Genomic DNA, 15,997 nt, shown 5'->3' on the forward strand with positions numbered 1-15,997 from the left:
TCATGCACGGCACAATATATGCAAAATAGAAGTGCTAAAATGGGCCTCGTTCTGAAGACATGCCGAAATATTTGCATAAATTTAATTACACCATCGTTTTTACCTTTTGTGAAAAGACCAGATTTTATAATTCATTAATTTGAAACTATATATACTCTTTTATAATTTTGAAGGTATATTTCATTTCACGTCATCCGGTCAAAGGTCACATACAAAAATAGCGCACCTGTTACCAAGATGGAGGCGTGCATGAGGGTACTCAGTCTCCAGCTCGTCGCTATTGCATTTTTACCGATAGCGGTTTGCATCGATTCTGATTTTACCATTGAAGTTAAGCCGGGGGTACAAGAATGTTTCTTCCAGAATATAAAAGTGGACACAACAATAGAAGTTGAATATCAGGTAAGTGAATCAACTTGTAACTTCCGTCACTGTCCGTCAGATTCACTGTACGCGTACTGCTATGACTGGTCAGTTGCGATTTCTATAGACTTCTGTTGTCAATATTCTCGCCACGGCGCTTCATTCTTTAACTGTCAACTTCAGCATTTGGGCCCAGCATTTTGATGGTTTCTGAGAGATGGACTCACAGTGTCTACATACAGCAATCTAAAGATCTGACAATCAGTGTAACAATTCACACAAACTATGGGTGTAAAGTCGATCACATGTACTGTCACATCGAAAGAGACTGTACTCTTTAGATTCATCTTTCTATTTTGCATTTTATTCAAAGCCTTGACTTGTGTGGAACAGTATGTAGAAGACTTAGGTTTCTACAATGTTTGGGTAAGAGTTCCTCCTGTCCCCCATCCCAAATTAAATTTATATTAATATACATACTAAAATTATTAACAAAACCTTACACAACAATTACAAGAGAGTTCACAATAATCACTAAAAACCCAAAAATTAATTACAATATATAGGATGGAACCATGCTGCGTTACCTCTGTTAATCTGGTGAAGAAAGTGGTTGGCAATCATATGGGGGAACGGAAGGAACTCTTTCTGAATGATTAAAAAAATATATAAGGGTTAGCCCAACTTAACCAAACCATTTTTAAGTATTTTATCAAATTCCGCCAGCGTTTTTCATTGTTTATTCAGAAATAAGATAGTTAAGTTCATACAAGGACTTAGTGAATGTTGATAAAATGCGAGCGCAATGTTTAATACAGTTCCTGACACAAGAATTTCCAAGAAACTTATGAAGGGAAAATAAGTGTCCATATTCTTTAATCATCAAACAAAAGTATGTCTTTCTGGACAGATATCGCCATCAGAAATGCTCTAAGTCAGACATCAATGTATATTTTTTGCCCATTTGAAGTATGTTATCAGGATATATGACAGTGTAAAACTTTGTGTCAATTCAAGATATCCGCAGTCCATGGATCGAGACATATTGATGAATTGTCACACCACTAATGTTAAGTCAATTCAACAGTTTGTGATAATGTGCTTAATCATGCATACCATGAGTGAAGAAACAATTTAAGATTTTTAATGTTAGGTTACATTATTAAATGAGAGTAGAGTGTATGTTTTGACTATCACTGTACATTTCCTAGTGTAGGACACAAAAAGCAAACATTATTGTGGCATATTCCCAGACCATAGCTTGTGTGAGGCAGATGTTACCTTCACAGTTGGATGTCTCCATGGCTACTACTACCACTGGGGTATCTCAGTGAGACAACTAATTATACTGACAAACATTATTGTCATAAAACTGTGTCATTTAAGTTCCAAGCAGATTATACGGTTATCTTACTTTTTCTCCAATATTGGCCATATGATGCTAAATATTAACTCACTCACCCACTTATTGTTTCTTCCCCATGTTTTAACTGTAAAGCAAGTAACGCAATGTATTATACCCAACTGTTGTTGGACATGTAGCATTTTCGTGTAAATTTATTAACTCAATAGACATAACAAAAAATAACCTACAGGACAATGTTGTCATTTGAACATTTGTAGAAGGAAACCTGCAGTCACAGATAGACTTATCAGGGCAGGTCTAGTATAGTCCATGAATTGATCATTCAGACCAAATCAGTGACTGATGATGACATCCTGATTGGTTACCAAAACAAGCCATGAGTTGCTCATTATGTATATATATCAGAAAAACACTGTGTTGATGTATGAGCACAGTGTAACCATTAACCATTCTGCCATGACTTCAGTTAATACTGGATTGTGATTGGTTAATTTAGTCATTCAGAAGCATATAATCATATTATATACCTCTCATTTTCCAACAAAATATGTATTTTATTTTATGTTACTGTAAGTTAGTTTTAAATCAAATTTAGAGCTATTATCATTTCACTGTATTGTACTGATTTTCCAACGTAGGTTGTTTATCGTCTAATTATTCTCTTTGCAAGCACCAACTCTAGTTCAGTGTATGTACAGAAAATAATGTTTATAACAAGGTTGCTTACACTGCCAGATATAACAAACTGTTCTTTTTGTTTTGTATATTAGCATATAACAGACTATGGTTATAACAAAGTGAAGTTTGATTATTACCAGAGTTTAGTGTATTTGATATTGTTGATACAGTAAAAAATGCACATTTCTCATAGAGTTCCTGTATAATTAGAAGTGTTCAAACTAAGTGAGATCTTGGAGATGCTGCTTCATTTTAGTTAAAATCTGATTACCATATAAATGTTTACCTTCCATATCTTATTGTCATAACAAGAACCTTTTAATGTTTTTGCATACATTTGAACACTGATTAGGGTAGTATGAAAGATAAGTATTTGTTGAAGAAGGTTATAAGCAATTGTGGTCATATATGTGTGAATATTCAAATGACTGACTGGTAGGCAAGTCTGTTGTACTAGTATTTGTATTCCTTTAAAATGTCTTTGTATTTTACTTTTGTTTGATGAAGGGACATAATCATGAGGTGGCAGAAAATGTCAACTTTTCAGAAATGTTGCCCCCTCAAAATTATCTTCCACACGACATGTTTATAATGATCGCCAGCATTATGGTGAGAATTATGGTTTCAGGTGATTGATGGTGGAGACTTGGATATTGGGTTTGCTGCTTACACTCCAGAGGGACAGTTACTGGCAGCAGATGGTCGCAAAACTGAGAATGTGCATAGGTATTACCACTTCATCATTACATTTTGACATGTAGCACAGCCAACTGTTTCATCTAACGCACTGTAGTTTGCTGTGCCAAGTCCAAATAGCCAGTACCCATGCTTGTCATAAGAAGTGACTAACAGGATCAGATGGTCAGACTCGCCAACTTGGTTGACACATCATTCTGTCCCATTTTTGTAGATCGCTGCCCATGCTGTTAATCACAGGGTTGTGTGGTTGAGACTAAGCTGTTATGCTTTAAAAATTTAAACATTATGTATTAAAATCTTGTGTGTTGTCTTGGAGATGTCTACGATAACCAACCCTGCAGCCAGGATTCACTGATTGAGGGTTTTAATCCAAGAATTGGCCAGCATATGAGCTCAGTAATCAAGCTGGATTTTGTTGTATACATGAACATCCTTTTATTTCTTCCTCCATCTTAAAAAGGCAGTAGGGTAGCTTAGTGGTTACAGTGTTTGCTCATCATTCCAAAGACCTGGATACGATTCCCCACATAGGATGGGCACAGTGTGTGAAGCTGAGGTTTGGTATCCCCAGTTGTGAAATTACAGGAATATTGCTAAAAGCAGTGTAAACATGAACTCACTCATTAAGTTGGATATACATCAAAGAAGTTCAGCTTTAACCATAGCTATGTTCCTTCTTCTGTCAGGTTTGATGTGAAAGGCACAGGAGACTTCAAGTTCTGTCTGGATAATACATTCAGTCGGATATCCAAGAAAGTTGTATATTTTGAATTAATGACTGATGAGGAAGAGGAGGACGACTGGAAGCCAGACAAAGATGAACTTGCCGAACTTGTGGACATGACCATGGAGGACTTCAAGGTAATCAAAGTCTGTTGGTTAAGGCTGTGCTCACATTGTTAAAAGCAATATAAGAACATACTTACCAGCTCATCATTATTACTGAGGTCCAGTTGAGTTATTAGCTGCCTCAATCCGTGCAGACTGGGGTTAAAATTGGTCCTCAGCAGCCCATGCTTGTCGTAAGAGGCAACTAACGGAATCGAGAGGCCAGGCACACTGACTTGGTTTACGCATGTCACATATCTCAGACATGTAGAACGATGCTCATGATGTTAATCTCTGGATTGTAGTAAGAGGCAATCAACTGACACATCATTATATCCTAAGTGCGTAGATCAATACACGTGTTGTAAGTTGCTATTTTTTTTTACAATGGAGGACCATTTTCTGATACACCAGCCAGGTGTGCGCGTTGCACATGTAAAACTGAAATTTCGTTGCACACGCTTGTTGATCACTGGCTGTTTTACCAGCAAGTTTTACACCTGCGTTAAAACTAGCCTAAAGTGACTCCAAAGCAATGATCATTTGTTAAACAACCTTTCTATTCGGGTGTCCTAAATTATAATACAAATCATCAGAGTTGGTCTGTCGATTTCATGTGACTGCAAAATTTGTTTTGTGAGCAGTGAGCAATTCGTCACTCTTAACCGAATCAGATGGATTGTAATACAGTGTCCTACAGTGGCTGAAGCTTTTATATTCAGCAATGAGGGAAGAGTGCAAAAGGCACTGGAAACAGATGCTGAGGCATACCATATGAAAATTACATTTGATACTACCTTACCTCATACATATATGTCGCTTTCTGATTGGCTGAGCACTCTTCTGTTATTTTCAGTGTACCCAGCTGATAAGCGAGGTTCATTGCAATGCAACCGGTTGCCAATGGCAGCTCATTCGGTACTTCATGGTTGTACTTCTTTATCTCAAATAACAGACTCGGGTATGATGTACGGAAATTACCGATGTTTTGAGAATTCAAGTCAATGAAAATGCAGTAACTCTAAATCGTTTTATTCTTGTGTCGTCTGCAAAATCTAGTAATGGCTATGAAAATATTTGTCTCGCATTCCAATTAATAAATTTTGACTAAATATTCTAATTTATTCTGTGTGAATACTAAGGAGAGAAATTACACAACAGCAATTTTACTAAGATTAGTAAGACAATACCTTCCGGAAGAACAGTAAGATGAAAGATTCGAATCGTTTTATTCACACAGGTTCACTGAAGTGTACGATCCGATACCCATGCTTAAGACAGTTCAAAATTAACATTGAGGTGTTCAGTAAGGTAAACACTCACTGGTCCAACAGAGCCAAGGGGTTGATGTACCCCTCACCCTTCAAGCTCAGGGAACATAAACAAACATGGAGGTTACATCAACCCATGGTCCCCTCGCGACCAGTGAACAACTTATTGTTCTGCAGTAGCATTGTAATAGGTTATGTTGTGATGAAATTTATGAATTTGAAATTTTTGTGGCAGTGGGGAAGACAAGAGGTTAAAGTGTTTTGTCATTAGGCCAATGATGTCCTGCTTGTGTCACGCCCACTTTTGGTATCGCTTGTTATGATGTTGTATCTCCAAAACCACTCACTCACTGCCTCGCTCACTCACTCACTCCACCTTATCGATTAGAGGATACTTTATGCATTCACTATTAGAGCTACCTGAAAAGAGTATGGATTAGTTTGTAAGTGAGCTATTTAAGGATCAATATGATTGTTGCTCCAGCTGTTGGATGTGGCCCTGATGAGGTGTACAGTTGTAAAACAAACTTAAAACACTATTGTAAATGTTAGATGAATCAAGTTATTTTTAATCTTCCTTTTGATTGATTTTAATTTTTTTTTCTTTTTTCTTTTTTTTTCTTCAATCATCAAAACACAACTATTTACTGTGTTGAAAAAAAACATGTTTCCAAATTTTCGAATATGAACATGTTATTCCATGTGATACCCCAACTCCATTATGAGCCTCTAGGATAAAGTACAGTCATCTTACTCAAAATTCATGTTGAACAGAATTCCCAATATTTAGTAAATCATGCTTGTGGTAAGAGGCAACAACCCAGATCGAGTGATCAGACTTACTGGGTTGGTGGATTCATCATATCCCAACTGTGTAACTCAATGCTCATGCTCTTGATCACTTAATTGTCTGGTCCAGACTTGATTATTTACAGACCGTTGCCATATGGCTTGAATATTGCTGAGTGCGGCACAAAAGTTTACTCACTGTCATTTATTTGGATAGCACAATGTTGTGCTCGTGCAATTTGCGTTTACAATCTGGATGTTTCCATGGTTACCTAATCCTGAAATCTGCACATCTGATTCTAGAACATCTTTGTACTGATGAAACACGTATACAAGATAGATTTGCCTCACCCTCTAATCAACAATTCATGCTGTCCAGTACTCTGGTTGCAGCTGTATTATGATGTCATTAAGACCTCCTTGCAGGTCTATTTACACAATGGCAGCCACAATAGTCGTATGTATTGATTTTAAGCTCACATGGACTTCTGTAAAAATGCTGCAATGATGAAGTTAGCCTGCATGTTCCTTAGGAGCAGGGCTAGATTTAAGAGATGTTATCTTACTTGCACAAGGTGCAAGCTAAGATAAAAAAAAAACAAGTTGCACCAGCCAAATTCTAGTTTCACAGCTTTTATTGTGATATGTAAGGTACAAGTAAGACTAATTTCTTGGTCGCACTGCTTAATGTTGAGTGGCATCAGTGCAAGTAACAAAGCACTAAATCAAACCTTGAGTGGGGATGTAGTATGTGTTAATTACACTTCATTTGTTGATTTTGACACAAGTTCCAGTTTCATAACAGTCAGAACCCTCAACCCACAAATTGTCACAAGTTCCAGTTTCATAACAGTCAGAACTCTCAACCAGTCTAAACTTCAGTACTTTTCGTTACATTCAACTACCAAGTGTAACAAAACCTTATGGGAGGTCGCGTCAGGTAACCTTTGAAATTGACCAATCAGAAAACAGCTTACCAAATCGTGAAAGTGGACATTCGCACATACCTTTTGAACTTTTTTATCTTGAAAAGGTTCGTATCCAAACGATTCCGAATGCTATTTAGCACACTTGCTTCCGGGTGATGCACACAGCGTATGTACAACCATGACAACAGTGAGTAAACAGTCGATGAAAATAGTGTTGTTTTTTTTCAACATTCAAGTTTGTTATCGTGCAGAAATATTAGCTAATGGTAACCATGTCAACAGAAACCCAAAAGCGTATATACTGCAGGTCAAATAACTGTGTTATATGTGGATTTTTGTTTGTGGAGAGATCTGTGTCGGTGACCTGAATATTTTGAAAGTCCCTCCAATCCTTAGATAGTGATTGGTTAAATCTATTTAACCGTCTCATGTTTGATTGGACGGTCATTGGTAGCTCAAAGGTTACCTGATGCGACCTTCTACTAGGGTTTTTTAAGACTCAGTGGTGGAGTGTAACGAAATACACTGAGACTAAGTTTACTTAGACTCAACCCTCGTATTGTCACAAGTTCCAGTTACATAACAATCAGAACATGCAGCCATGATATTGCTGAAGTGACGTTAGACTCAGTCAGTCACTTACTGTATCAAGAAAATGAATGTTATCATTGATTTTCAACTCAGTGCATGAATTTGGTCAAACCTTCCTTCGAAGCAATGTGAAGAGTAGGTAGATAGGCAGAAGTATAAGACTCTTGTTCCATGAGGAATATTGGTCAGAACACTTGCTGTAGCATCTTGTCAGAATCAGACTGTTCTAATTGGTCAGTTGAAAAAGTGAGTGAGGGATTGAATGAGTGTGTGAGTTTAGTTTTACGCAGCACTCAGCAATATTCCAGCTATATGGCGGCAGTCTGTAAATAATTGAGTCTGGACCAGACAATCCAGTGCTCAACAACATGAGCATCGATCTGCGCAATTGGGAACCGATGACATATGTCAACCAAGTCAGCGAGCCTGACCACCCGATCCCGTTAGTTGCCTCTTACGACAAGCAGAGTCACCAGGCATGGGTTTCTGAAGGCCTGTTCCATCCTGGGACCTCTGTTGAAAAAGGATGAAGCCTACTTTTAATTCATGGATGATAATGAAGCATTGATACAGTATGCAAACCACTTATCAAACTCTAGCAACCTATCTCGCAGCATTCAGTTTGAGGAAATGAACTTTATTTCTTATATCATAATGATTTTGTTTCATTGGCTGTATATTTGATCTATCATGTATGATATATAATGATTAAGAACAGCATTAGAACAATGCTATTTTCAGTCTGTTAAGATCATTTCATTTTACCTAATCTTACTTCAGCAGTGAGACTGGGTGATCAGACTCAATGACTTGGTTGACAAGTCATATTGCCCCTGTTGAGTAGATTAATGCTGATGCTGTTGATCACTGGATTGTCTGGTCCTGACTCAATTATTTACATAGCGGGAATATTCCTGAGTGCAGCTTAAAATTTAACTCATTCGTCTCACTTCATGAAATTTTGTGACATAAAAAGTAAGAAGAATGAATAGACATATTTTGCAAATTTAATGTCAGGAATCAACATAATGGGTATCTGGGTGGGGTAGGTTAATAGTGGTTGGGGTACTCGGGGTAGAAATTTTGACCCATCTCAGCCCTAGTAGATATGGGGTTGCACTTTGCAGGTTCAGGTGGCACAAGTGCAACATCTGAAAGATGTGGCACAAGTGCAACATCTGAAAGAGGTGGCACAAGTGCAACAACTAAAAGCTTAAATCGAACCCTATGTGAAGACCATGATCTGGTCCACACTTGATCATTAGCAGTCTTAAGTTCCATGGGTGGAGTAATGGTGATTGTTGGGTAAAGTAGTGTTCACTCACCCGCTGAAAAAGACTGTGACAGAAATCCTGAAATTGTCCTGAAAGAGAAATAAACATGGTTGGTTCGGAAAATGCTTTGTACACAAATGAACGGGGACACCTGCAACTGAACATATGTAGTACACATATTTAGTACAGGAAATCAATATGACCTGTTGACATGCAAAACAAATTACCTTAACAAAGCTATACAAAGTATTAAGGGTTCACAGAAATTTGTGTATTACAGTACATGTAATACATTTCCTGTATTGAATATGTATGGTGTTTCACTGGATTCTGTTTACATGGTCATTTTAAAATGAGTTGATTGGACATTGCTATAGTAACGGGAAGTTTCGCTGCATTTATTGACATTCTTAGCTGACATTGGAATGTGATCTCTCTCTGTCATTGTGTAAAAGTCTATCAATTATGTTGTTGGGTTGCACATTTTCAGTTTAGGTCTTGTTATGAGTAATCAGTGTGAAAATTAGTGACACTGTCTCACTATTGCTTAGTCATTTACTCATGAAGATCCAGGATAGAATTGATCCTCAGTAACCCATGCATGTTGTAAGAAGCAACTAATGCTATCAGGTGTTCAGGCTCGCTGACTTGGTTCACATATCGTATCACAATTGTGTGGATTGATACTCATGTTGTTGATCACTGGATTGTCTGGTCCACACTTGACTATTCACAGATTATTTACAGAACGCTGCCATATAGCTGGAACATTGATGACTGCAGAATTTTACAACAACCAAAAAGAAATATAATGTGTTACCATGCTAAAAATAATTCAATGACACATTTTCAATAAGTATAGTTTTTTACAAAAATTTGACAAATGTGTTGTTAATGATAAAAGCTATTTGTGTTCATTTTCTTTAGATTCTAAGTGCACATATTTTTCAAAATGTATACAGTGGAATCTGTCAAAACCGGCATCTGTCTAATCCCGCAAGTTGTAAGGCCAGCATAAAATTTGAGTCCCTTCCCTGGTTTGTACATTTATCATCAACTTTACACTCCAACTCATTGTCTAAAACCGATGAGTTCTTCAGTCCCAGTGAGTGCCGGATTATACAGGTTCCACTGTATGCTTGCTTATTTTCATTGTTTTGATAATCCTGTCTACCTCTTTTTATTTATTATTCATGTGATCATGAAGCATTTTCATTTGATGTAATGATTTTTTCTTGTATTTTCAGTCCATCATGACCAATGTGAAAACAAACCTGGAGAAATCACAACAGCTTCAAACGTTGCTGAAAACCTTTGAAGCTAGGGATCGAAACATCCAGGAAAACAACTTCACACGGGTCAACTTTTTGTCAGGGTTCCAACTCATCGTGATGATATCAGTAGGGCTCACCCAAGTCATCATGATCAGAAACCTCTTCTCAGACCCCAAGTCAGCTCAAACAATGAGAGCACGTACATGACACCTACAACAGAATCAGTCAGTCAACTATGCATTTTATACCATGTTGAACATGTTGAATGCCCTCTGTGCTGAATTTGTTGAATGCCCTCTGTGTTGAACATGTTCAATGCCCTGTGTTGAATATATTGAATGGTGTGCACTAAATAGGCCACTGTAGTTTTCTCTTTTCAAGAAAATATCTCAGGAACCCATAATCGTCAAATTTATGGTCCTCAAAGAAGTTATGCTTAAAACATTTTGTTTTTCAGAATCTATTCATAGACACTTGTACAAATGACTATCATTCTCAGTGGTACATAGGTACATTTCCTTGAAGCAACCATACTGGTGGTATCGTAGTCAGTATCTTAGGAGCCACCCATTAGGTGTAGTATTGAAAGGGGAGGCTAGCAAGATTTTTTGGCACAGTAATGTAGCCCACTGTTGAAAAAACTTTAATAATTGGCCTGGAAACTATCTTTGACCTGTGGTTTGTGCAACAAACTAGGTTTGTCACTTGTGATAGTATAAACTTTCATTTCAATGTCCTTGTATGTGTTCAACAACCAAAGTCTGTTTGTGTCTTGCCTGTTATGAGTGTTCAAGATGAAATACACTGTTGATTGAGTGTATGAGACAGTACTGGTGTGTACATGATTTGTTCAGATTATGACTTATGTAAATTTGTTCATGTAGAGTGGCCCTGTAGGGAACATTTCTCAATATAGACTGACATGTAGTTACTATTTCATTGTTGATGTTTCTGGTCAGGGTTTTTTCATCTAAGTTATTTTCAGATTTGATTTCTTATAATGGCATTTAGAACTATTTTTGTCTACCTGACGGGCACCTTTCTCTGTTATACAACAAAATGAATACTTGTGTCCCTTGTATGTGTTATATTCAACTTAGTATCCTTGTCTTGATTACAGTATATACTAGGGGTGTCACGATACAAGTGTTTCACCATACGATATGCATCTCAATAATGAAATCACGCTAGAGTATGTATTGCATTGTGGCATTGTCGACATTTTGTGCATAACAAGCAGCCATTACATTAGTGAGAAGTAATGTGATGTTGAAACCAGAGTTCACTGAAAACATCTTAACAATAATCCAAGTCATATCTGTTACAGGTACAGATTAATAGATGATGAATGACTACCCATCAGTGAAGTACCCATCACTTACTCTCAACAAGTCATGTTTGCTGTTTTTGTGTAAAAAAGTATAAGAGACAGATGTGTTAGATTCAAAAAAGTAATCAATATGCGTATAAAAACCCAAATCGATATGATATATGTATTGTGTATCATATTGTGCAAAACTTGTTGACGGTGCACCAGTGCACCGGCGAATCATTACATCCTTAGCATATGCAGTATGTATATTCCAGCATCCCTTGTAGTTGTTTCATCCCAGCAATAGGGTAGATGGTATAAATGAAAATGTCATCATTCAGGAGCTCCCGATCTTATTCTTTCTTTGTACTCGCAAAGACAATTTAGCTTTCATATTGATGATGTAGAGCATCATATCAAATTTATTCCGAGTGTCATCAAATAATTTGATCTCACTTCAAAAAATTTTGCTGTACAAACATCAACAGTCATTCAGTCAGTGTCTGGGTAGTCTTTGGAGTCACTGTACTGAGCCAGTTTCTTGCTTGGCTTTCTGTTGTCCAGTTGTGGTCTTTGAAAATCAAAATATGAATATGTACTGGTGATTACTTACTGCTTATTTATCCGTGTTGTGCGCTTCTGCCAAAAGATTGCCACTCTTGTCAGTGGGCAATCTGGGATAAATATGAGATTGACGTTTCAGGTTGCACCAGTGCAAGCTTTAAATTCTGTAATAGATTTGGCTGGTTATGGTTCAATAGTTTGTCATGATGTGAGTGTCTTGAATGATTGTGTTTGTTGTTGATATTCCAGGATAAAGTGTTATGTATTGTCTGCCTCACACAATTGACATGCGCTCTTCTGTTCTCCAAGAACATAATTTGTCACAGTGAAACCCTGTCGGTCAGATTATGCAGTTTCATCTTGTTGTTAGATTTGATTCTAGTAAGTAAGGATTGATACTGCACACCTCAGTGTTGAGCTCCATTCTGAGACAACACCATTTGGCATAAACATAGACTGTATGAATTCTAACAAATCAATATTGTGTTTTTCATGAGGGTATGGTATCTAAATACTGACAATTGTTTAATCATGCATTCTAGCTTTCTGAAGTGTTCAAGGGGAGGTGGGGTAGCGTAGTGGTCCATGTGCCGAAGAACCGGGTTTGATTCCCCACTTGGGTACAGTGTGTGAAGCCGATTTCAGGCATTCCTTGCCTTGATACTGCTGGAATATTGCTAAAAGCTGGCTAATTCACTCATTCACTCTGAAGTGTTCAAGGACATCGTTAAATCTGGAAAATCTGTTGTCTTTTGAGTGATATCTCTGAGAGGAGTTCTTAAGGATCTACTTAGTTCCATGTGTGTTGCTGAGCATAATGTAAATACACAACTGGGTGTGTGAGTCAGGTTTATGAACAAATTGTTTTCATATGTATGATGAGATTGCTGCACACTATACTCCTATGTTATATATTTTGTCTTCAAAACCTGAGAATTTGTCCAATGAAAGAGAAACATTTCATTCAGTGTGCTGTTTGATGTATACAAGCATCAAAATATCTTGTTGGTACAGCAGTGTTGTGCTTTAGTACAAATCAGACCCAGATTGAATCTGTACCTTTCTCAGTATTGTGTATCATGTATATAGCAGGATATATAATGTGTATCATACTAGAACGTCTGAACTGTGTATTGTATTCCATAGTACAATCACTCCGCAAAACTGTTTTGAGATTGTGATTGGTTGGAGTGTTATAAAGGGGAGTAAGCTGCCATGACAAGATCTCCTTGGAAGCAACTTATGAAAAGATTGTCAAGAAAACTATCTTGTGCCAACATCGAAACTGTAGTAGTTTTGTTGCATGTTAATTCAGTGTGCTTATATATTTTGAGAACATAAGATCAAATGACAAGCTGCTATTTTTTGTGGTTATAACATTATGTGAATGGTCATGGTGCCAGTTAAATGTATTGAACTCCAAATTGTATCTGCGATAACCTCAAGATGGTCCCAATTTTGCCAATGGAACGTTTATGATTAGTGCTAATACCCAGTGAAACCCATTTGACTCGTGTCATCTTGAAGAGCGATTGATGAGAGGATGTAGACAGAGTAGTATGCCAGTGTGAGAATATTGAATGAGAGAAAGAGAAGGGGAGGGTGGTCTGTAAATTATCAAGTCTGAGGATTATGTCTTTTAGAGGCATTCAGAAGTTGTTTATATATGACCAAGATCTTGTATGGATAAATCTTCTTGTAATTCTTTGACACACAATGTTTCAGGGTCATTTTAAACCCCTTCAACTGTCATCAACATAGCATCAAGTGTCTTTAGATGAAGGGGTCTGAAACAGTGACCCAAAACATTGTGTGTCAAAGAATTAAAAGAAGATTTATCCACGAAACATCTTGAGTATGAGGGTTGGTCTATGCAATTGAGATACAATGACGTGTCAACCAAGTCAGCAAGCCTGACCACCTGATGCCGTTAGTCACCTTTTTATGACAAGCAGGGGTTACTGAGGATCAGTTCTAACCCGGATCTTCACAGGTATATTGAATTAGAAACCAAAACTACTTAAGATAGCAATGTTTCTTTCTTGACGATAATAGTACAGGGCTCTAGATAAAAAGATTTATCTGTTTTCATAATCAAGATATTTATTACCATCTCTGGTCCTGTAAGTTACTATAAGTCATTTGTATTAGTCAGATCGGGCAGATGATTTCAGCACGGGATCAGATAATGACGATTTGTTTGTTTGTACACAACTTGAAGACAATTAGTTTTGCTGTAGTTTAAGACTGTTTCCTTTCTTCATGAATGTTTGTATGTGAATTTTGACCTATTGTATGCGTGTTCTACAAATACACACCTGCTCCGGAGCTCTGATATTATTCACACATTAAGATAGTTACTCTTAGTTTGTGATATAGGTGCTACTTAAGTACTCATAATGTTCAAAGTGGTATAATTTCAAGATCATCATAGATCATACATTTTATACTGATACAGCGGAATCTGTCTAAACCGGCAGTCATTGGGACTGAAGAAAAAATCCGGTTTAGACAGAGTGCTGGATTGTAGAGCTGATGGTAAATGTTCAGCCATGGATGGGACCGAGATTGTATTCCGGTGTTGGCAACTTGCCGGATTGGACAGATGGCGGTTATGACAGCTTCCACTATATATGCGTCAACTACTCCTCAACACCACCTATGTCATTGTTAGTGGCAATTTAATGTCATGGCTTGCCGTCAAAATCATTACTTAACAGTGAACCAAGTTTCTGTGTAAGATGAAACAGCCATCATGCACTTTGATTGCTAAAATATCCTTTCTGAAAAATATTTATTAACAGGTTATTGTACTTTGATAAAAAAAAAAGGGAAAATATTGATTTGATTTCTGTAATGATAATAAACTACAGTGAAGTCAGGGTCAGTCATTTATTTAAGTATAAGTTATTTTCAATGTGTGAAAGACAGGGCTCCAGATAAGGGCCATATTGGCGTATGTACGGATGAAAAATATGCATGATACGTTAGGAAAAAAAATCAGAAAACATGGCAGATATGCACCACGGTGTACAATGGTGTACAGACTTAGAATCATTTAGTTATGTATTTATCTGAAAAAGTATTGCTTTATTGTTTATTGACCTGTTTACACAAGAATGTTGTGGTGCATATGTGAAACGAAACACAAGATTATTTACAAGCCATTAAATTCCATTCAGTACTCTAACGCATCCTAGTACTCTTATATTAAAAAATTAAGGCATACATACTCCTCATGTTGAAAACTTATCTGGAGCCCTGGGGCCCGTTTCACGAAACTCTCGTAAGCCTAAGATCTCGTAACTTTTCTCGTAGCCTTTGCACCTCCTATGTTACAGTATGCCAGGTACAAATGCTACGAGAAAAGTTACGAGACCTTAGCCTTACGAGAGTTTTGTGAAATGAGGCCCTGTGCCCCGTTTCACAAAACTCTCGTAAGCCTAAGATCTCGTAAGTTTTCTCGTAGCCATTGTATCTGCTATACTGTAACACAGGAGCTATGGATGCTACGAGAAAACTTACGAGATCTTAGGCTTACGAGAGTTTTGTGAAACGGGGCACTGGAAAGAGGAGTAGTTCTGATTGATGCTGTGCGTCTTTCTTGACTTGTATTGATGTTACAAGTTGAGGTTTCAGTTCAAACCATATTCATCAAATATCAACTTTCAATTGTAATTTATATTATTGTGTGTGATATATTGTTACCAAGCTCTATTTTTGTATGTGTGGGGAGTTTTCTTATTTTTTGGATTTATTTTTAATTAATGGGTGTGGGTGAGAAAGGCTGTGAAATAAACATCTTTCTAAGGTAGCGATATGCTTGTATAGAGGATGAGGTTATCTGTGCATGCCTGCAAGTAAAAGTGTTCGTTAATCAGGGTGAAGGTGACAATGGGTGGTAGGAAAATGTTATTAGGTGTTACTTGCACTAATGTTATCTATGCTTGTTTAATGCTCTAACAAGTACTGGGACGCTCACACTGAATATGATGTGGTTAGTAAGGGCCCTGTTTACAAGTTTAAGGCAGTTGTGTGGGGAATGGAATGTCTATATAT

At 37.2% G+C, this 15,997-nt stretch overlaps 1 protein-coding gene across 1 annotated transcript; it reads left to right on the forward strand.

Moving 5' to 3' along the window:
• The first annotated feature begins 225 nt into the window (after positions 1-225).
• Positions 226-11,954, forward strand: LOC137261196 (transmembrane emp24 domain-containing protein 5-like). Its single transcript, XM_067798899.1, has 4 exons — positions 226-402; positions 3,036-3,133; positions 3,793-3,967; positions 10,036-11,954. Exons 1-4 carry the CDS (start codon positions 238-240, stop codon positions 10,267-10,269), a joined length of 672 nt encoding a protein of 223 aa, XP_067655000.1. The 5' UTR covers positions 226-237; the 3' UTR covers positions 10,270-11,954.
• Positions 11,955-15,997: the final 4,043 nt, after the last annotated feature.

Source organism: Haliotis asinina, chromosome 14 (assembly GCF_037392515.1).
Source record: "Haliotis asinina isolate JCU_RB_2024 chromosome 14, JCU_Hal_asi_v2, whole genome shotgun sequence".
In the NCBI taxonomy this organism is placed as follows: domain Eukaryota; kingdom Metazoa; phylum Mollusca; class Gastropoda; order Lepetellida; family Haliotidae; genus Haliotis; species Haliotis asinina.